This window comes from Podarcis melisellensis, assembly GCF_964234715.1.
Source record: "Podarcis melisellensis genome assembly, chromosome: 4".
Taxonomy (NCBI): domain Eukaryota; kingdom Metazoa; phylum Chordata; class Lepidosauria; order Squamata; family Lacertidae; genus Podarcis; species Podarcis melisellensis.
In genome coordinates, this window is record NC_138531.1 from 72624328 (window position 1) to 72646889 (window position 22562).

Here is a 22562-nt window from a genome sequence, read left to right on the forward strand (position 1 = left end):
AGCATATTCAACTTTCCAATGACATTGCTGTGCTTCCAACCCAAAACTGCAAGCATCTATATCAATTTCAGTAAATGTCAGAGAGTGAATTTTGATTTGGAAAATGTCAAGTATTTTATACTAATGCAGGCTTCTTTCACACAATCATTTTTGTGTTAGTGTAACAGAAATGACTGCATGAAATAATAGTGTAGCTCAGGTCTGAAATGTCAAAAGCCATTACCAAAGGCTTACTTGGCATTTACTAATATGCCTTTTGCTGGCAAATGGAATTAATCAGAGTAGAAACTTGTCATTAATTGGTGATTTTTGAGAATTTATCAGTAACTGGCAGAATTTGCAGACATTTTCCACTGGCATCACTTTTACTAGAAACTCTTAGCATTTCAGTATATGTCACTTCATTTTTTTATAGCTTGCTATCTGACAAATTGTAGTAACCCTTCTGGAAGATCTCCAGAACAGGGATTTAAGCTCTTTTGGATTTTCATAGTGAATTTCTTTCAAAGTGTTTTGAAGAATAGTGGTATCTGACCAAGGACACACTTTCATTGTCCTTCCTTGTCTTCCCAGATTCTGCCTGCTGCCTTGGTCTAGTACCAGTTGAAGACGTAGAGAGGACAGATTTCTGCCAAGATGAACGACAAGTGTGGCCCCCAAACACAGTGGACACTTGCTTGGCCGGAAGCACAGAGAAGCATCTGAACAGCCTGCCGCTGCATGTTCCCTTAGAGACACTTCCTGGCACCAGTTAGGGAACTAATTGCCTTACAAAGACTATTCTAAACAGAAAAAGGGTTATTTATTTTTGTATTACATCTCTATTTATATATTTATGCACTTGTAAATAGATGTGTATCTGCCTTCTATAATTACGCTGAAAGAAATGGCATCATGCGCAATAGGTGAGGCAACAGCATGTACTTCCATCAGATCATGACTTGGAAAAGGCAGCTTCCTACTCTCAGCAACAGAATAAGCACAAGGGCAAGAGCTGCATTCTCCAGCTGCAAGAAGGTGTCTCTAAATGGTGAGATTATGGGAAAGGGTCTTTACTTGCCTCCCAGCAGGAGGAATCTCATTGCAGAATGCCAAAGGAAAACAGATATAAAGTAGGTACCATATTTATCTGCATTAACAAGCAATATATGCAAGCACCGATTCTGTGATAGTGTGCCTATATAATGAAACCAATGCCATGCTTCATCAAGTAAATAAAGACTGTTTCTTCCCTTTGACTGAACTTTTATTTAGGTTCCTTATACTTAGGTAAAGCCTCCTTTCCTCATGTTAAAGTCCCCTTAGCATTCATTTTTCACCAAACACACACCTCATTAAGATAATGGACAACACTAAGGAAGAAAGTTTAGCACTCAAAATGAAACATTTTAAGCTTCTGGTTTCAGTGCGGATTTTGGGGTATTAAATGTGATCAGCTTCTAGTCTATAGGAAGTTGAGTCATCTAGGACATGGTTTTTACCTATAACCATTTCATTAAGCATCATGAATATCTACTGGAGCAGCCAGAGTCGGGCACAGAAATGTTTTTAAAAGTAAATAAATCAATGCTAGTTTTTATATATATATATACTAGTATATATAAAAAGCTGAAAATTCTCCAGAAAGCAAGCACATCATTTGAAGCAATGCTGAGTTCAGTACAAAGTATAAGGTGAACAGCTCCAGGGCTGAATGAGGACATCAGAACAATTGCTATATTGACTCAGATTTTATTGTCAATCTCATAAGTATTTATCAACAACACAGTTCCAGGTTGAAAGTACAGATATGGAGACACATCTGCATCAAGATACTAATTGCCCAATTGGGAGGACAAGGCTGTATATCTATCCATTGTGCCTGATCTTGCATATATTTGGATCAGGAAGTAAAACATCTATTTGAAGACTTTAAGACAGCATAGTTAATTGTGCTCTCCAGATGTCGGCCTTCATCAACCATGACCATTTGGCCAGGCTGCCTGGGTTGACCAACACCATGTCCCCAAAGCCAACGGGGTACACTAAGTAAAAGAGATAGATGGCGTTGCTACTGTTTTCTTAATAGTGCCTCTGTGCCTTTAACAGCCATATGAAAGACGAATTCAAGAGCTGCAACTTTCTCCCATCAATGTATCAAAGGCAAGGAAAAGTTTTAACATTCTGCCTGGCCCATGCTATTAAAAGGTCCAGAATTTCCGCCAAAAGGGGAAGAGCTTTAAGACCAGGACACATCATATGAAACTTAAATCTCAAGCGCTAGCTTGCTAATTATTCTCATGCAGTAGGATTGATATGCATAAAAAATGAGAACAAGGGAATGACATGAAAAGGATTTAATCCAGCATCCCACCTTGAGGATATCCAGGCTGAGATGGTGGAAAGATGCGGCCATCCTTCCTGCTTAGGAGAGTGATTTCTTCTTTCAGGACTTCAGCTTCTTGGGCTTGTAACTGGACCAATGCAATCAGCTTCTCCTTCTCCTCAATATCTGATTTGCGAGGCCCTTGGAATTCTGCTCCCTGAAGAAACAAAAGCCAAAAACTGCCCTCAATCACAGACAAAACAATGACAGTACTTATAGATTCCAGGTACAGAACACTTACAACTTTTGACCATAATACTACCAAGGAGCTTACTCCCTTCTGGATGCTGGGCAAATTACTTTCTCTGATGACTGGCTTGTGTCATTCCTCTCACACAATGTGATTTAAATGCAGCCACATATTCAATACGAGGAATAAACCAGAGAGAAAATGTGGATCAGGTTATTGAGGAACATGAATAACACCCTCCCTAGGTAGGACAGCAGCTAGTAGGGTCAGTTTACAGTTATAACCTCTAAAGTAGCCCGAGGAGAAAAGTTTATTTGGCTTGCTAGTCAGGAACAAGTGATCAAAGCAGCACATACCAGGTTATTCTGTAGTGCGTCCAACTTAGTTTCAAGTGTCATCTTCTCCATACAAAATGTGTTCATTTGCTTCAGTTTGTCAGTATTTTCTTGTGTCACCAACATCAACTCTTGACGCAGGTCAACAATTTTATCCTGCAACAGAGCAAAGATTTGCTGGAGTGATAAAAATATGAAAGCAGAACGATGAGAATGCCATGGTCTGGGAGCTACAGAGCCAGAGTAGTAGCAGCCAACAGGTCAAAGAACAACGGGGGGAGGATGGGGAGAAGAGGGACACATGGCTTGAAGAGCTGTTTAACCTTGGCTGTCATCAGTTTTTTGCATACTAGCCGAAAACAAAATTCATCCCCATTAGCAGTTTTGAGTTAGCAGAAGCATTGCCTTAGCAACACTGGCTCCTACTGTCCTCTGGATCTCACTGCCCTGGGTAAATTATTAGCGCTCCAGACGTTAGTTGGGCTACCACACTCGTGCATAGAAAATAACAGCAATAAGTAAGCAACCTTGCAAGTGCTTGAGATTACACTCAAATTACATAATCCTAGATTTGAGGGCCTGGAGCTTTGCATATAAACTCTGTCTCTCTTAATCTCTGCAGTAGAGGAGTTCCTGGGTTAGCAACTCACCATGTTTCTGACTAGTTCCAACAAACCTCATTCAATGCCACAAAAAACCTGTTGGCATCTGATAAAGAGAAGGAAATGTGTTTCTGCAAACACCATGAAGCATGTTGCAGAATTTGCAATTTTAAACTGTTGTCAGCTACCCTCCTGAGTGTTGCACAGGCAGTAAAAGGCAGGGCCAAAACCTTTTTATACATCATAAAATATTGTGCTGGGCTCTTGCCAGCAGGTTGGAAGTAAAGGTCCTTCATTTTTCTGGGTCTTCCCCACACACCAGAAACAAGGGGAGTGAAATAATTGGGACTGAGCTACTTGAGCTGGCTTAGTTCAATATCCTGTTTGAGGGTATCTTGGGGGGACTTCACATCATAGCCTTCGCCATTTCTTTTCAGGGCATGCTGCCAATCCACCCCTTCAGGGCAGGAGATCCAGTGCTTCCTAAGGCCCTTGTGATCCCCTATCAGGGGCCAAAGATTGTGGGCTAAATTATATATTGCAAGTGGTTTGGTGTGGAGAGGGTAGTTTTGTCTCAGTCTTTGCACAGACGTACCGAAGTAAATTCTACAGGCTTCCTAACAGAAAGGGCACAGTACCAAAATATAAGATAAACGATCCCTCCCTTTAAAGCTATCCCATTTTTTGAAAGAGTATCCTGAATTGAGCTTCTGACGGATGATCTGATAAGACATCAGGGTAAGGGTGTTCTACAGTTTTGGGACAGCAAGCAAGAATAATTCACTGCACATTCTTGTTCTCCTAAATTCTAGGATGGGTAGAATACATAGTAAAAAAAGGGGGTATGAGATGTAATACCTTGCATATATATATAATGGATTTATTCGATTATAGCAGTTATATGGTTCTGACATGCCAGGAAACATTTTCATAGCACTGCATACATGATTTTCCAGACTGAGCATTTGGATAACTAATATACCCTTCCTTTGTGTGATACTTGTCCAGGATATCTCACTCCTTGCTTGACAAGTGTATCTTCTAAATAATGATGATGCAATTACCACATTGCCTTCTGCCTCCTAACCAGGGTTTGAACTCTTTCCTGACTAAAAGGCAATTTTCCTACAGGAAATCCTCATGTTATATGCCTATTGTCCAGCCCTACCCCCTGGTCACACTTGCAGGCCACCTGGCTGCATCACAATGTGATTCAGAACAAGTCTTACCTCCCATTTTCTTAATTCTGCAGCATGAGTTTGCTCTTTTTCCATCATCTTCATTTTGAGTTCTTCCAGATTTGTGTTAACAGAAAGAGTCTGCAGGGCTTCCAAGTTCACTAATCGGCCAAATTTCAGCATCATCAGCTCATTGCATTTCTCTTCCAATCCTGCAAGATGAGTTTAAGGCCTTTGTATTCTCCCTATCTTCCTTTTTTAAGATATGTATACGTACACACACAGAATACTACTGTGCATATTCAAAAATCCAATTCTAAACAGTGCAGCTCGCGGTAGCACAATCTGTGGGAGTGTGCAGGTAGATTAATTTGCATTGCAACAAAATGATGGATGAGGTGGCTTCGGAGAAGTTTTTTCCATCTCCAGAATACCACCAGAAAAGGTGGGTGTGGTTATTCTTTTTTGTACCAGATTTATGAGATACTTCAATCCTACCAGAATGTTAGCTGTTGCGATCTTTGCCGCAATAGCCATCCACAGGTCGTCTGCTGCACTCTCAAGAAGTCTTTATACCCAACCCTGTGCAGCAATAAGCCATCACTGGCACAGCAGCAGTGACAATAACCTCTGAAGTGGCCCTGACATGTCCCAAAGTTGGCACAGCATAATATACAATCGCACTGGGGAAAGGGTCTATTCCTATGCACTGCCAAGCAAGCTAAGCACTGTTTGGAAGGATCATTTTCTCTTGCATATGACTGATGCCCTTCTTTAGGTATCTATACACCATCAGAAATTAAGTGTGTGCCCAGCTTATGGAATGCTCTCTGCAGGGAAAATCACCTGGCACAAAACTTTGTGACTTTAAGGCTCTGGGCAAAGACTTTTTATCAGCTCAGGCCATTTTAAATGACGATACTGTCATTTTTCTGTTTTAAGCTGCTCATCCTACCTGCTGTACTATTTTTTTTATTTTGGGGGAAAAAACAACCCACCTTAATTTGTAAGATGCCTTGGAAGGCCTTTAAAAAAAAATGAAAGGTAGGATAGAAATGTTTTAAATAAAGGAAGAAACAAAGCAAGTTGAGCAGTGCACAGGGTGAGGTCTGCAACGTTCTCAAGTGTTTTACTTCCCTAGATTCATTTCAGGTTCACAGCAATCCTTTAGGTTGCTTCACACATTGAGTTGGGGAAAATAAATGTTTTCTCACATGGGCACACACCACGGGGAGGCATGGTCAACTGGGAGTTCTCAGTAGCATGCATTCATATTGCACATGTGTTTTACATTAGAATGCTACTTTTTCACCATGTACAATTTGGAAACACATCAAATGTCTCTGTGCAACATTCAGCTCTCATTTTCAGAAGTAGGAATAGATACACATTTCTTCTGAAACTGAGGCTTTGTGTCAGTCCTTTCATTTGTAGAAGGAAGCTAAGGCACTAAGAGAATACCTCCCAAGCAATAATTGTCAGTCATGTGTGATATGCAGAGAGGAAAAGCCTTCACACACCATATAAAAAGAATCTGGAAACCTAGCATACACTCACGGTCAATCTTAAGCATCATGTCCCTCCTGTCTCGAATGAGCTGTTTGTGCTGCTGCCGGGCCTTCTTATAGAGTTCTCTCTGCTCTAGTTTCTCCTCCTGCAGGACCATGATCCTCTGCTGCAAGTTCACCAAAGACTGGTTGGTAAACACCAACGACTGTGAGAGGTCAGGAGGGATTTCTCCATTCGAGATATATTCCACCTGCCAGAAATAACCACAGACTTATAAACTTCTCTGGAGCAGAGTGTGTGGCATTGTTGCATCTATGAAATTCCTCCGAAGTACACATGGCACTCTTTGCCCATGAGCTGTAACCCTCCAAGGCTACTTATGAGCAATAGGGGTCCATGGTGGCAGGGGGAGCAATAATCAGACAGCAACTCCTCCTTGGATAAAACGTAATCCCCAGAGTCCCAGGTTTCCTTTTAAAAGAAAGGGCAAGTTTCTGGCATTTGCGGAGCCTGACACACAAGACAAGATGCACAGGCACCATTCTAATTGTTTTGTGATAAACTAACCAGTAGTGATGTACGGAAGTGAGAGCTGGACCATAAAGAAGGCTGATCGCCAAAGAATTGATGCTTTTGAATTATGGTCTGGAGGAGACTCTTGAGAGTCCCATGGACTGCAAGAAGATTAAACCTATCCATTCTGAAGGAAATCAGCCCTGAGTGCTCACTGGAAGGACTGATGAGGCTGAGGCTCCAATACTTTGGCCGCCTCATAAGAAGAGAAGACTCCCTGGAAAAGACCTTGATGTTGGGAAAGATGGAGGGCATAAGGAGAAGGGGACGACAGAGGACAAGATGGTTGGACAGTGTTCTCGAAGCTACCAGCATGAGTTTGACCAAACTGCGGGAGGCAGTAGAAGACAGGAGTGCCTGGCGTGCTCTGGTCCATTGGGTCATGAAGAGTCGGACACGACTAAACAACTAAACAACAAAACAACAAACCAGCTTCCATCTTTCAGTGTTTTATCCAATGAATGAAGCCATAGCAATGATGGACACTGAGGAGAGAGCCTAGTCAATGAGACAAAGAGAAGACTAGACTGAGACATGCTTTATATAGACCAGGAGTAGCCAATGTGGTGCCTTCCAGATGCTGTTGGATTATAGTTCCCTGAAGACCCTTGGCTTATACTGGTTGAGGCTGATGGGAGTTGTAGTCCAGCATCTGGAGGTGACCATGTTGGCTGTCCCTGAACTAGACTTGCTTTTTAGTCTTTCCTGCTGGTCTTTCCTGCCGACCACAGAAAACAATTCAATGCCTACTGCAACTCATTGCAGAATATTTTGGTTATCAAGAAGTCAAAGTCGGAAACAGGAGCCCCGATTGATTTGTTACCTGGTGAAGTTTTAGAGGCACAACTACATAGAGCTCATTCAGTCTCTGCTGCTTCTCCCGCTGATAGGCCTCCAGTTCCCAATCTGCTGCATCTAGGCTGGCTGCTACTACTTTCACCTTAAAAAAATAAAAAAAAATCCAAATTCAAGCAGCGAGACCTTGCCATGAAGTCCTAAATCAGCATGAAAGTGTGATGAATATGAGCTGCAGGGTCCAATCCGTCCATGGTTTCATGAAGAGTTGCTTCACATGATCCTTTTGGGATAGAGAACCATGGGCTGAATCAAATAAAGTGTTGCAGTTCTGCCCTTGGCAAAGGACTCATGGCCAGCAAAACCAGGCACCAAGAAATGGCAGGATTCCTGTTGGGTTGAACTGGAAAGAAGTCACTGTACCTTCTTGGCCAAGAAATCATATTCTTTTCTGACATTTTCAACAGTTTTCTTTTCCTCCACCAAGGCCTCCTCAATGTCCAGCCGCTTCTCTCGGAGCTGGAGTGTGTTTTCAAAGAGTGCCTCATCACAATCTGAGAAGAGGAGGAGTCCGGATTAAGCAAACTGCTTTGATTTTTTTTTGTACGCTTCGGGTTCGAGCTCCATGTTGGGCAAACGATTCCTGCATTCCAAGGGGTTGGACTGGATGACCTCATGCTCCCCTCCAACTCTACAATTCTGTGATTCTACGCACACCCCATGTACAGCACTGACAACCACCAACCCAGGAAACATAAGAATCTGCCTTATACAAAGTCAGAGCATTGGTTCACCTAGCTCAGTATGACCAACTCTGACTGGCAAAAGCTCTCCAGGGTTATAGACTTGGGAAATTCCCAGTTCCACCTGTATTTTCCAGGAATGGAAGCAGAGCACACAGAGAGAGATGCACACATCAGCAGTTGTGCCAGTTCACCAGAGCAAGGTTATTCTCCCTGACAACAACTGATTTGATTAGCAGTGTAATGTCAGAAGGTGGGATTTCTGAGATTGCAAGTTCTCCTCCAAGGTTCATGGAGACAGGTTGCTCAGCAATATCTATGTGTAAATATGTTGATTCAGAAACTGATTTACAAAACACAACTCTTGACAAATAGGAATGCATCAGCCCCAGTGTAACAGGCCTGTTTATCGGGGACTTGTGATAATGAATTACCTAAATCTGCATAAACAAAAATAGGTCACTTGCAGTTTTTGTGAAGATTTACAAACCTATTTTTGAGAAATCAAAGTCTGGTAACGGGACATTATTGCTTCACACCATTAGATGGCAGCAAAGGGCTTAGACCAAAGTTTGAGCCACTAGGGATTCCTATACAGATAAGTAACACTTAGAAAATTAAAATTCAGTAAGAGTGTGAAATTCTTCCCTGGGGCTTCCCTGTCCTCTCGGGAAAAGACATCAAGGCTTCATATCATACATAAATTGGTATTTGTCTAGTGTTAACTCCTTCATATTGCTAACATACCAGCTACTATATTAGCAAAGCCACCCTAAAAATCCAGAGCTACTATATATATCATAAATATGAAGGAGGCTGAGCTTCTGGAATGTCGCCTGTTCTTGATATTCTAAAGTTTACATATAATCAAAGCAGATAGAAGGAGATGGCTCAGACAGTGGCAGCATCTCCTTAAATCTCAAGCGAATAATCTCTTTTCAAAGGCTAATACACAGCCATCTCCAAAGATTAAACGAAACTTGGTATTAGCAGGAGGAGGTGAACATGACTTACTTTTTGGACAAACAGAGTCATCAAAGACTTCATCCTCAGATCCCGACTCTTCCTCATCACTCTCCAAACTAGACTCTTCATCGCTCTCTTCCTCACTATCTTCATCTTCATCTGGAATAAGAAAGCGCCATTGTCACACAGGCAACTCCTGTTGAAGTAACACAGCCCAGAGAGCAAGCTCCTTCATCACAGGGGTCATCAAGGTAATATTCAGAGAACACAATGCAGCCATTAAAATGGCAGAAGGAAGTGTCCAATACCCGCTGCTAATCACTGATCAGGCAGCACAAAGCAATTTGCAGAACCGACAAAGCCAAGCCAACTCATAGGCTTCTGTTAGAGAGGACAAGATTGAGACTAAGGCTGAGATTACGGGGCGAATACACTGAGCAGAGGTCACAAGGTGGGACACGCATAGTTTAGTTCTGCCTCCACAGCAATGTAGAATTTGGTCAAAAGGTATACGGGGCAACATCGACATGAAACAGTCTTTCCTACCTCCTTCGCCTTCCACTTCTTTCTTCTTAACACGCTTGATCCTCTTCTTTAGGACTTTAGTGAGGAAATTAGCAAATTTGTTGTTTTCCCCCAAAGACGCTTGGAAAGTGGCATAAAGGATCTTCTCTCGTTCCTGGAGCTTTGCAATCTCTGCTTTCTTTTCCTCAATTTGTGCAAGATAGCTATTTAATTTGTGCTTCAAAGAAAGAAAAATAGCACTTAAACTCCACGTGAGCAGCAATGGACACAACTATTACAGTTTGCTTAGCTACTGGGATGCAAGGAGGACTTATCTGTAAGAGAGGACAGAAGCACTTTTCTCCCCTGTCTGAAGAGGCTCCTCGGCCAGCTACCTATAGGGCAGCCATCGGGGAAAATCCTAGAATTGTAGAGTTGGAAGGAACCACAGAGGTCATCTAGTCTAAACCCCCTGCAGTGCAGGAATCTTTCACCCAATGTGAGGCTTGGACCCATGATCCTGAGATGAAGAGTCTTATGCTCTACCAACTAAGCTATCCTGCCTACAACTCCTTCCACCTGTGCACTTTTTGGGGAGCAGACGTCTCCACTGATGAGGGCTGTCCCTATCACATTTAGAATGGCCCTCTAAAACCAGAAGAGGAAGGTCTCTTATCAGGAACTTCAAAACCCAAAGTCTTTTATACGCCATGCATACTTGCATTTCCTCCTCCTCACTGGAAAGGCTGTTGACACGCTCCTGGAGAATGTTCTCATGTTTCTCAAAGTTCTTCAGGAGAAGCAGCTCTTGAAACCAAGTGATGTGGCGTAGGTCAGCAGTTTTCATCATTATGTCCAGTTTCAGTTTTTGGTGACGAAGAAGGCGAAGCTCAGCATCAAAGGTAATCATGAGCTCATGAACCTGGAGAGAGTGTTAAGTCAGAAGTAGCACTCAACAAAGGAGTAGAAGAATAATGTCAACAATGCTACTATATTAAATAAAAAGTTTTAACTGTGCCTCAATACTAAATTAACAGTTTCCTGCAATATTGTTGTCATTCTAAAATAGTAATTAGTGAGGCTAAAGAACAGTCCGAAGCCATTTCCTTCCAAATTGACATTTGTCCAAAAAAAGGCAAGTATCAGCCTAGGGATACAGTTTTTCGTCTACTTCTAAAGCATGCATTCTGACTGGTGGCTGGGTCAATAGTATAAATTCTCCGAAGTTCACGCAGTTCACTGATGTGGGATTAATCAGAGATTTGAACATGAAAATCCACAGAATTTTACACAACTGCTGACATAGTTCAACTTTACTTTAGAAACTGGATAGGAACGTTACAATCATGATACGCTAAATAAAGGCTAAATACAAAATTCTCCTTGCTTTCATATTATCATTAGCAGAAGTGGACCAGTTGTCTGACGTATCAAAGTGTGCAAAAATTTGGAAAATTAAAGACATTTTTATTTTGAGAAGCTTTTCCAGCTGGGTGAAAAGGCATTGATTCTGTAGTGTTTTTAAACCTACATTTAATTGCATGTAGTTTTGGTACCGTTTTTAAAGCTATTTTTAGTTGGTTTGTGCAAATTAACTTGAGACCGATAGGAAGCGGGATCCACGAAGGAACAAATTTAAGAGACTTCACTTGGGAGCAGAGTACACCCAGTCGGCTTTGAAATATTTTCTCTTACCCTCTTGACCAAAACCTCTTGCATATAAATGTTCCGAATCTCCGCCCTCTTTTCGATTTCCAGTTCCAAGTCTGTAGGCTCCACTGCCTCAAACTCAAAAGATTTGACTGTCTGCGCAGCAGTTCCAGATGCTATTTTCATCGATTTCAAACTTGTTGACCGCATGGCAGCTTCTAAGTCCTTTACTGAAGGGGCGCGATAAAAGCCTCCTCCGAAACCCCCTAGACCTCCGCCCTCTCCTGAAGGAACTACTGGCACCATGTCCTTGAGCTTGGCCCGCTCTTCCAGGTCATGTTTGAACTTCATGAGCATTTCAGTGTCATACTGGAACTGTTTCTCTGGAGTCTCTTCAGGAAGGAGTTGGGGAATTGGAGGAACAGGGACATGTTTGGATGGGTGGAGAGATGATTGAATTTTTTTCAGTTCTTGCACCACACACTGGATCTCTTCAATAATAGCCACCTTGAGGTCTCGGAGGGACACGATCCATTTGTTCATTTCCAGTTTCTTATCGTGTATCTGAAAGGAGGGTGCATTAAGGAACTCGCATTACGTCAATATTCATGAACCCATCCACCAAGACTCTGCTTCCGCTCTTAGCACTACCTAAGCAAAATAATTTCAGAAGGAGACTCCAGTGTGAAACTGCTGAATTGCAATTCATTAAAACACTCAACTCAAGCCATTTGGGTCTGAATAGAGACAAAGGTTTGCTTTCCAACTACAGATGTTCATTTGCTCAGTATGCCAGAGTGATTATTTTATCATCTATAACTGCTGTTGTATAATGTCTCCATATTTATTTGTATACATTCTAACTCAAATTGAATTGTCACTATCTGTACATTTTGCATTCCATTTCTATCTGATCTCACCGCTTACAACCCCCTCCCCATTTTCCCATGTGTATATATATTGCCACAAAAGAGGATCTGAATAAGTAAGTGGACTCTAGTCCATGTAAGCTTATCCCATAATTAAATTTGTTAAGTCTATAAGGTGCTGGAAGACTATTGGGTTTTTTGCTGTAGCAAACTAATACAGCTACCACTCCAGATATTGCATTAAAGATGACTATTTATAGTACAGAGGCAGGATTATATGGGGGGGATTGGGGGGAATCCTGTATTCATTCATATAGGCGCCCTGTTATCTCACTCACCTGCCTCCTTTAGCTCAGTCCTAGAAGTATTAATAAAAATAACTACTACATACCAACCCAGGCCTCAACTTCACACCTGGACTTGGGCCTGCCAGTTGTGGCTCCCTTCATCCAGTTTTCCATTTTCTTGCTCTCCATGATCAGGCAGCATTTAGTGGGAGGGCTTTTTCCCTAAATATTTTTTGAACTTCTACAGAACTCAGGCTTCCCCCAAGTCTGCTAATACTTCTGTCTTGTGCATGGGTGATACGATTTGAAGTACAGAAGCAACAGCACTCAGAAAATTAAATCAGGAATGGGAACTTTTTTTAGTTATGTTATGGTTTTATTTGTTTTTTTAAACTACTTTTGAGTTCTTTCTTACAATCAAGTGGTATATACATTTTATGAAATTATGAAGGAAAAAAGTTTCTCTGCCTTCCAGTGCAAATGCTTAGGGGGGGGCAGAATATACTTACAGCCACTTCTAAAGATGCCAACTGATGAGTTTTCTTGTCAGCATTCATTCTCATGTGTTCAGGAATTTTGTAGTTAGTAGCCGTTTTCAATTTGAAGTCCCCCATATTTTGTTGGGCCTCTTTGATATTTTCTACATCTTTGGGATCCTCATAGTCATCGCTTGGTTTGCTCTTGAATCTGACAAGCACCGGTGAAGATAAAAGCTATCAGTCCAACAGGCAGCATCAACTCACTCACTTTATAGTGTTTCATTCATCAAAGAAGCTGCGGCTCTGTGAATGCCCAGCTCTCATCTCATGTGGAGGCAGCAGGAAACAGACTGAAACCCTTTTATACTGAAGGGAGGAAATACAAATGGCAACAGGGAAGAGTGCTGTTGTACTGAGCTCCTGCTTCCAGCCTCTCCATAGGCATCTGGTTGGTCTGTAAGATGTTCTAACTCCCCTTCCTACTAATTCACATGGAGGCATTACTGGAGAACAGACCTAGAAGAGGACTAAGCCCAGAGGGGATGGTTGGCTCCAGCCTGACCCCTGCCAGGTCTGCTCTCCCAGTAAGCAAGTCTTTCTTGATGTAATTGCTACCTGCCTGCAAGTAAGAAGTTTGTCTAGCTGATTGCCGGGTGTGTGTGTGTTTGGTTGCTGGCTGAGTGGATACAGCTGGGCTGTGGGTGTGGTCAAGAGCCTGCCTTATAATAAGGACAGGCTTTGCCACTAGCAATGGGGTCACTCCTTTGGGTCTCCACTTTGAGGAGGTATGAGGCCATATACCACTCCACATGATCCTACTGTTATACCACATCATTTTGAAATTTTGAAGTAATATGGGCCAGGTATGATTACTATTTGTTTATCAACAACATCCATCAACAATGAGCATTTACAAAGTATTTTCTTTTTTTACTCTGACTCACAGTTCATCCCATTCATCCCTTCTTTGTTGGATCTTAGCTTTGGCTCTGTCTGCTTTTTCAATAATTTTTCGAAGTTTCTCCATTCGATTTTCAACAATGCGGCTTGCCACTGTGTGTGGGTGCGCCTTTTTTGGCAGCTTTTCTGAATCCACTTCTTCTTCACTAATAGAAGCCTGTGTTGGAAATTTTGGCTCTGCACAAATGTGAAGAAAAATAAAGTAACATGCTTCTGTCCATATCATCCTCGCAGGGTTGTCTTAGTAGAGTGCTGCATTTACATCCACTTTCACAAAAATGTTGTTTCATGGGAACAGTTTCCAAATTCAGCTTGCTGAATACCAAACTGGAGCTGGCCCCAAGGGATTTCCTCGCAAAAGTAGGTTTTAAATGACATCTTCTGATATTTCCTGCTCTTTGCAAAGGTAGCATCTGAGGAATTCTCACTATGGCCCCTCAATGTTGTAAAATGCAAAGCCCACCTAAGCTTCTGTTTGCAGGAGGGACTTTGTCCCAGATTTTATCTTGTGAACCACTCTGAGATCTTTTGATGAAAAGTGATATATAAATCTAATAAATAATGCCTAAAACATTATTTCAGCATTACTTTAAATGTTAAGAAAAGTCATTGTAATAATCCTTCTATATAAAAACACCACCACCGTTACTGGTTGCCTTCAACTAAGCCAAGGAACAAATTCTCCACTTTTCTGGCCGGTGAGAGTTCCAGGGGCAACACTTTATAAGTTGGCTTCCTTTGAAGGAGAGAGCACTGGAGGCTCACCACATAGATTTGGTTTATTAACAAATAGACAAAAGGCACCTAAATGGAGGCAAGAAGCAAAGCCATTGGCTTATCAAGTAGCAGATTGGCTACCCCACATCACATCGCCAGAGAGAGGCAACCTTTATCTGAATATCCTTTTAGCCTTCTGCTAACTTTGTGCTACTCTCTGCCCTTCTTTTTCTATACACAGACAAACATACATACAGCTTTTACATTAGCACCCTCATCCTAGCTGGTGTGTGCGTGTCACTTTCTAAACTCTGACAGAATTCAAACACTCCAACAATTTCCTAGCTCCCATGGAGGAACTATCCATTAGCCACTCCAGACCACTTAAAAGCTATTTCCCTTAAAAAATAAAAGCAAGGTTTCCTAGGCACTGTTAATAATAATAATAATTATCTACCAGCCTGTGATATACAATCCCATGACAGTGTTCCACATGTGTTAGCACTATATAGAAAAACTAAATAAAAAGTATGGGTACGGTCGCACAGCTGGCATGGAGTCTGTCCTCAATAAGCACATACAGTACAATTTTGACCGGACAGCACTTTTGTATACATCAGAGCGCTAAAAGCTGACAAGTCAAAGGCAGCTCTACCATCTGCTCTGATAAACTGCAAACCTGGTATATTTCTGAAGAACCAGTGACCTACTTGCTTAGGCACTTGCTACTCCACTATATTAAAAAAATAAATCACAGTATTTCACCAAGAAGAAAAAGAAAGTATGGTGCTTGTGGAGGAAACTGTTGACATTCAATGCAATGTGGGAAACTCTGTTTTTGAGCAGCCTTAGGGAACTGCTTTTTGAAACATAGTGCGAGGATACCAACTCACAAACCCTCTGGTATAGAACCATAACAAGTAATATAAGATGAAGGCTGTGGAAAAAATATTATCTTATGGTTGTGATAGTTCTGCCACAATGTTTTCAAACCCTTACTGGCATCCTTTTGGGTCTCTGTCCTTTGGTCTGTGTCTTTTCCTTTATGGTCATACTTGCTCTGTCGTCTTTTCGCTGCTTGACTTTGTTTACTGACATTGTACAATTTTTCTGAGATCGACAGCAGTCTGTACGTGGAGATTCGGTGGTTGCTTCTCATGGCACAGACCACAATGGTGTCATATTCCAAACTGGCCCGAAACCTGAGGAATCAAAGAAAAGATCTAATTTTTTAAATGCCACATTTTCTGCTCCATAAAGTTGTCTCGGCAGCGATCAGCCAAGCAGCAACAGCCTCTATGCCAGGGTCTAGAAACCATTTTTCTGTCAAAGGCAGCATTCCCTCCAGGTTAATCAGTCAAGGACTACATGGCAGCTGCTGGGAAGGGCTAGAGCTAAAATTAGATGGAGTTTGCAGCATCTCTTTCTCTATGCCTCCCAAAGAACTCCCTTCCTCGTCTGTAACTGTCAGCTCAGATCCCTTTAGCGTTTATATGCGAAGTTAGGGATTCTTTGCCCCAATGTGCATCATCACTTTACACTTGCTTACAAGTGTATCAACCTGGTGTGAAGCAGCTGTGAATAGGGCAGGTTCTATGTTGGGGAACTTTAGGAAAGGGGCTGAAAATAAAAAAAAAAGATATTTGTCTAATAAAGGTAAAGGATCCCTGAGAGTTAAGTCCAGTTGAAGGCGACTCTGGGGTTGCGCCGCTCATCTCGCTTTACAGACTAAGGGAGCCGATGTTTGTCTGCAGACAGTTTTTCCGGGTCATGTGGCCAGCATGACTAAGCCGCTTCGGGCTCAACAGAACACCGAAACCAGAGCAGTGCATGGAAACGCCATTTACCTTCCTGTTGGAGCAGTACCTATTTATCTACCTTCATACAAATCTATGGGTGTATGCACTTGGAACACCATGTACAGTTCTTGATGTTGCACAGCTGGAAGAGGGTCAGAAAAAGGGCAACCAAAATGATGAAGGGGATGCAGCACCTACCCTATGAGAAATGGTTACAACGCTTAGGTCTTTTTAGTTTAGGGAAAAAGGAAACTAAGGGGAGACATGACAGAGCAGGTTTCTTCAACCTCAGCCCTCCAGATGTTTTGAGACTACAATTCCCATCATCCCTGACCACTGGTCCTGCTGGCTAGGGATCATGGGAGTTGTAGGCCAAAAAACATCTGGAGGGCAGAGGTTGAGGAAGCCTGTGATAGAGGCACCTAAAATTATGCCTGGTGTGAAGAAAGTTGACAGAAGTTTTTCACTAAAGTTTTTCACTAACACTAAAACTGAGTGAGGGTCATCCAGCAGAATGGTGGGAGATTCGGGACAGACAAAAGGAAGCACTTCTTCACAGAGAACATAGCTGAACAATGGAATCTGCTACCACAAGTTGTAGCAAAGGCACAAACTGGGTGACTTTAAAAGGGGATTAGGCAAATTCATGGAGAATAAAGCTACCAATGGCTATCTGTCTTGATGGCTATATATTGCCTCTAAGATGAAGGACGGTCTACCTCTGAATACCAGCTGCTGGGCAACAGGAGCAGGAGAGTCCCCAGGTCCTGCTGCTCTGCCTCCCATAGGCATCTCTTTGGCTTCTGTGAGAACAGAACACCGGGCAAGAGAGGCATCTGGTCTAATCCTACCCCGTTCTTCTCTTATGTTCTCAAGCAAAATGAGTAATACCAGAAAGACTTCAGTTTTCAAGGAAAAGTTTCCAGCTTTTTAAAAATAAAACAAAAACTTTGCTTAAATATAACATCTTAGCAAATGAAGAATCTCTCCCAAAATTTGAGGACAAGGGGAAATGGCACTTGCCGATTCTCTACTTTCTGCAGCCCAATGCGATGTTTCTCCTGTTCCCAGGCCAATTCCTTTAGGACGAGCCGGATCTTATGCGCGGTCTTTCTGTCCATCTCTGCACGGATTCTGCGGTCCAACTCAAATTGCTGCGTATTGAAAAAGTAGCATTTCACTTAATGGTGGTTACGATGGTTTGTTCATTTGCTGGATGTCTATTCTGCTTCTCAGCAGCGCTCCCGGATGCTGGGATGTGATGGATCATGATGGTCCAAGGCAGAGATGGGAAAACTGTGGCCCTCCAGATGTTGTTGGACTCCAATTCTCATCAGCCCCATTGAGAATGGCCAATGGCATGGGATAATGGGAGCTGAAGTCCAAAAGCATCCAGAATCAGAGGTACCCCAGCATCTGTTTACAAACAAGGGGTTGCCCATCCCGTTTCATCACCTGAGGCAAAACAGGACTCTGCTGATCCATGACCATGTTGCTCCCCACCCCCTTTGCCATCACCAGAATGCACCTCTTCTCCTCCTGAATAGTTCTACCAAGTACAAGATTTCTGCTCCTGTGCTAGATAGATTGTGATTTTATTTTGATCTTTTTGCAAGCAGGTTTTTAGAGCCTTTTGGAGCTATAGAGTGCAATAAACGTATTCTAAATAAAATGAATGAAGAAATAAAAATATTGGTGAAATCCTAACTGCCATCAGCAATTTGCCTAATTTAGGAACAGCCAGTCAGCAACCTTCACAATATTTTAAAGCAGTCATAGTTGCACCACAGCTACCGTATTTTTCGCTCTATAGGACGCACCCGACCATAAGACGCACCTAGTTTTTAGAGGAGGAAAACAAGAAAGCAAGAGGGAGGAGCGAAGAGGGAGGGAAGAGGCTTTGCCTGGCTATCCCGGAAGCCAGAAGAGCAAGAGGGATCGGCGCGCACTGATCCCTCTTGCTCTTCTGGCTTCAGCAATAGCTGCACAGCCTGCATTCACTCCGTAAGACGCACACACATTTCCCCTTACTTTTTAGGAGGGGAAAAGTGTGTCTTATAGAGCGAAAAATACGGTAATTCATTTCTCTACTTCCAAACTGTTCCCAATGATGTCCACTTGTAAGATTCACTGTTCAAAGCAATCACCTGAATGTATTAGTCAATCTCTACATATACATGGAACCAAAGCTAAATCTTGTAGTTCTTAATCTGCTTTACACTTTACATGCATGGTAAAATGACATGAATACCCTCCTAATTTACTGGTATTCGGTGTTCCAACAAGCTGTTCCTTGGGGAGTACTGGGCTAAATACTTTAACCATGGAAAAAAGGTTGGAACCACCTTTATAGGACAAAGCAATTCAAACACACTATGAATCTGAAAACTATCAAGGCTAAACTAAGAAATGCATGAAAAGCACAACTGCAAAAAGCAAAACAGGCATTTTTCTTTTTAAGAAAATAGCAGGCTTTGTTGTTTCAACTATTGGGAGTGAACTCGGAAGCAGTGGGCTCACTTTCGGTTGGTTGTTTTATTTAAATTGCAAACTGACCTGAGCCCTTAGAATAAAAACCATAATAAAACAAAATAAACATTGACCCATTACAAAAATACAAGCCACACTAAGGCATTAATTTGTACCTCTAAAGAAAGGAAAACCATACATACTGCTCTGTGAAGTTGCATGTGAGATGGCAGCTGACGGTTCATTTGGAGCAAATTCTGAAACTCCTCCCTTAGAGTGCTTAGTTCTTGCCTCTTAATAGATTTCTTCTGTTCTGCTATCCTCATTATATAATCGTGTTCCTTTTTTTGCTTCGCATTTTCAATACTAGAAATATGAGAAAATAAAGAGAAGATGGAGCAGTTTAAACCTAAACTCTGGAAGTGGGCCTACAGAAAAGAAGAACATTTCATTATGTAATGAAGGTTTTTTACAGCAAAAATTACACAGCTTGGGGTCCCCTGCAACTCTACAATTCTATCTACAAAATATCCAGTTTTGCAATATTTGATTAATAAGCCTCTTTGGCACAGTGTTGTATAAACAAATAAATTTGTATAGAACTGAACTATTAGATGGAGCTACCAAATGAATGATTAAAAAGCTGACAGAAGCTGCACCACAATTATCCTGACAAAGCCAACAGTGGCTTTTGAGGTGGGCTGGGTGGGTCTGAAAGCTTTATGCATTAAAGAACTGTTTCAACAGAGTAGAGAGTGCTTATCTAGAAGTCATCTAGATCTGACCTCTTAATTTATACTGGCATCCCAGGCACCAATCCAGAAGTGAGAGGGATATTTGAGGGAATAGCTTTAGCAACATGACTTGTCAATAGGCCACACCGGATGAGGGTGCACTGCCATTTCAAAGAGGCTCTTAGTGAAACCCGTTCCTCATGAGGGATTCAGAAGTAAAGTCTATCTTTCGGCAGCTTTACCTGTAGGCGGTAGGATCCTCAATATCTTCTGCTGGTCTCTCTCTTTCGATGCCTCTCTGTGGAAGAATGTAATCAAACAATTGATGGCACTGTCAACAGTTGACATGGCTGTTCCTGAAGTTAGGCTGGAATTGCATGCAGCTCCTCACAAGCACAGTGCTATAATTCATATAGGACATAAAAGACACAATGGTGTCTTTCTAGCAATCAACCTCCCCGCTGCCCAACCCTAAGGGGACTGAAAAAAATGTTCATCAAGGAAACAGCTGAAAGTTTCCCAATAATTGTGCACTTAAAATATGAAGTAAGGCCTATCTTCCTGGCTGTTACTTACCCTTGGAGAGGGCACCTTAGCCTTTAGCACTTTCTTAACCTCCTCAGCTGAAAGGATGTTATAAGTAAAGATATTGCCATCTGCTCCACAGGTCACAAGAAACCGATCATCAAAACTTGGGCAGATGCCTTGAATTTGCCCATAGTTATTATCATGCATGCTGTATGACCAATATCCAGCTATATTGTCCTTTGAGAGCCATTTCTCATGGAGAGCGTAGATCCGTACTGCTCCATCCTGCATGCCACAGATCATTAGCAAGCCAGTGGAGCTGTGGAAGTAATCAAAACGTAAACAGCTGAGGGTGATTACTTTCTTCACAATGCCCTGTGAAATGGATATCTAAGGGAGCAATCCAAACCCAAGATCTACTGGTATGTGCAAGTTAGGATCCAGAAATTCAGGCTCAGACAACCTATTCCTAGCACAGTCAGGCTAGGTTGAATCCTGGTTCAACCAAAGATATGCCAGCATAACTCCCACATCCAAGCTCAGCCAGGATTTAGTCAGCTGAGCCAAGATGGACGAATTTTACATGGCTGTAAGCCCTGGGACGCAGGTGGTGCTGTGGGTTAAACCACAGAGCCTAGAACTTGCTGATCAGAAGGTCGTTCGTTCGAATCCCCGCGATGGGGTGAGCTCCCGTTGCTCGGTTCCTGCTCCTGCCAACCTAGCAGTTCGAAAGCACGTCAAAGTGCAAGTAGATAAATAGGTACCGCTCCAGCGGGAAGGTAAATGGCATTTCTGTGCGCTGCTCTGGTTTCCCAGAAGTGGCTTAGTCATGCTGGCCACATGACCCAGAAGCTGTACGCCAGCTCCCTTGGCCAATAAAGCGAGATGAGCGCCGCAACCCCAGAGTCGGTCACGACTGGACCTAATGGTCAGGGGTACCTTTACCTTTACCTAAGCCCTGAAAAATGGGTGTTCTGGGGAAGTGGTAGGATGGGACCAGGCAGAGGGACTTGAATCCTAACTTCTATTCAGTTCAGCCACATAACCTGCCAGCTTGGCAGGACTCATGCTGTTATGAAGACAGTGTATGTCAAGGTCTGTTTTTCCATTGCCATGCTTACACCAGTAGTTCTGCTCTCGAACAGAGTTTGGAACAGCTCAAGTGAAGGCAGTGTAAGTTCCACTTGCCTCCAATATTTAGTATTGTTCTGTGAATCCTAAGAAGGCCCAGGTAATGTGAGGCATCCAAAGTTCTAGTAGGAAAAAGGTAATGCTGGCAGAGGTCTTTTCTGAAGCTTTTGACTAATGGATTGAAAAAATATCACAGTGTTTCCTCAATTCTAAGGGAACCATTCTAACCATTTGTGGTTGCATCCACACTATAAACTTAAAGCGTATGGCTTTCTCCAAATAATCCTAGGAACTGTAATCACCCACCACAGAGCTACAATTCCAATCACCCATCATAAATTACAGTTCCCAGGATTCTCAGAGGGGGAACCAAGTGCTTTGAATGCATGGTGTGACTGTGACCTGTGTCACATTTTAGGATTTTACCTTAAAAGGGTATTTGAGCAGAACAGGTGGGTTGGAGGTTTCTGGAACCTTTAACATCTCTTAAATCCAATTCGAGTTACACATAAACTAATGCTTATGAACTCTTTGCACACAAACTCACTGCTATCTTCACCACTTTGACTTGTGGCTCCTCCTGGCATCAGCGTTGTCCAGCGGCGGAGCAAGCCGATCAGGCGCCTGGGGTGGCACGCATGCCCTCTGCCCAGGGGCGAGGCCAGTTGCCCACGGAGGCACCGTGGGGCCTCCAAGGAGTCTGTTTGCCTCCTCCCACTCAGCCGCCCTACAGCTGAGGGGGAGGTGGTGGGCGCACCCTTTGGGGCACCCAAGCTACCACATCACTCCCAGGAGAGACATGTGACTCGGGCACACTGCAGGCCCCGCGATGAGTGCCACCCAGCATTTTGTCATCCCCCTCACTGGTGACACCTGGGGCGGACCACCCCTACCACACCCCTCTTTCTCCACCCCTGGCATTGGCACAGACGGACAAGGGATTCATTATTTCCAACAGGGCGGCTACCGCTGACAAAAGCCAATGCACCGCAATGGCCATACCATCCCACCCTCCTCTCAATCACTTGTTTCTCTCTCTTCCATATAGATACAAAAGGAAGAAGAAGAAGAGAAGAGTTTGGATTTGATATCCCGCTTTATCACTACCCTAAGGAGTCTCAAAGTGGCTAACATTCTCCTTTCCCTTTCTCCCCCACAACAAACACTCTGTGAGGTGAG

The 22562-nt window shown here is 42.7% G+C and overlaps 2 protein-coding genes across 6 annotated transcripts in view; one reads left to right on the forward strand and one right to left on the reverse strand.

Moving 5' to 3' along the window:
• Positions 1-1238, forward strand: part of BOC (BOC cell adhesion associated, oncogene regulated) — a 67020-nt gene extending 65782 nt beyond the window's left edge. For all 4 annotated transcript variants that reach the window (XM_081908383.1, XM_081908384.1, XM_081908382.1 and 1 more), the window contains exon 19: positions 574-1238. In XM_081908383.1, the coding sequence (XP_081764509.1) occupies positions 574-755 (182 nt within the window). In that variant the 3' untranslated portion in view covers positions 756-1238. The remainder of the gene's footprint in view (positions 1-573) is intronic.
• A 477-nt stretch (positions 1239-1715) lies between these two features.
• Positions 1716-22562, reverse strand: part of CFAP44 (cilia and flagella associated protein 44) — a 40407-nt gene continuing 19560 nt past the window's right edge. Inside the window, exons 19-35 of one of the 2 annotated variants that reach the window (XM_081908324.1) lie at positions 20301-20571; positions 19967-20022; positions 19194-19356; positions 17545-17675; positions 15722-15924; positions 13990-14182; positions 13076-13253; positions 11456-11974; positions 10479-10682; positions 9803-9998; positions 9305-9415; positions 7971-8101; positions 7576-7692; positions 6228-6429; positions 4722-4882; positions 2912-3046; positions 1716-2522 (exon numbers count right to left, since the gene is read on the reverse strand). In XM_081908324.1, coding sequence (XP_081764450.1) covers positions 2337-2522; positions 2912-3046; positions 4722-4882; positions 6228-6429; positions 7576-7692; positions 7971-8101; positions 9305-9415; positions 9803-9998; positions 10479-10682; positions 11456-11974; positions 13076-13253; positions 13990-14182; positions 15722-15924; positions 17545-17675; positions 19194-19356; positions 19967-20022; positions 20301-20571 — 3157 coding nt within the window. In that variant the 3' untranslated portion in view covers positions 1716-2336. Of the gene's footprint in view, positions 2523-2910; positions 3047-4721; positions 4883-6227; positions 6430-7575; positions 7693-7970; positions 8102-9304; positions 9416-9802; positions 9999-10478; positions 10683-11455; positions 11975-13075; positions 13254-13989; positions 14183-15721; positions 15925-17544; positions 17676-19193; positions 19357-19966; positions 20023-20300; positions 20572-22562 lie in introns of those variants that run through there. The other variant, XM_081908325.1, reaches the window with a different exon arrangement.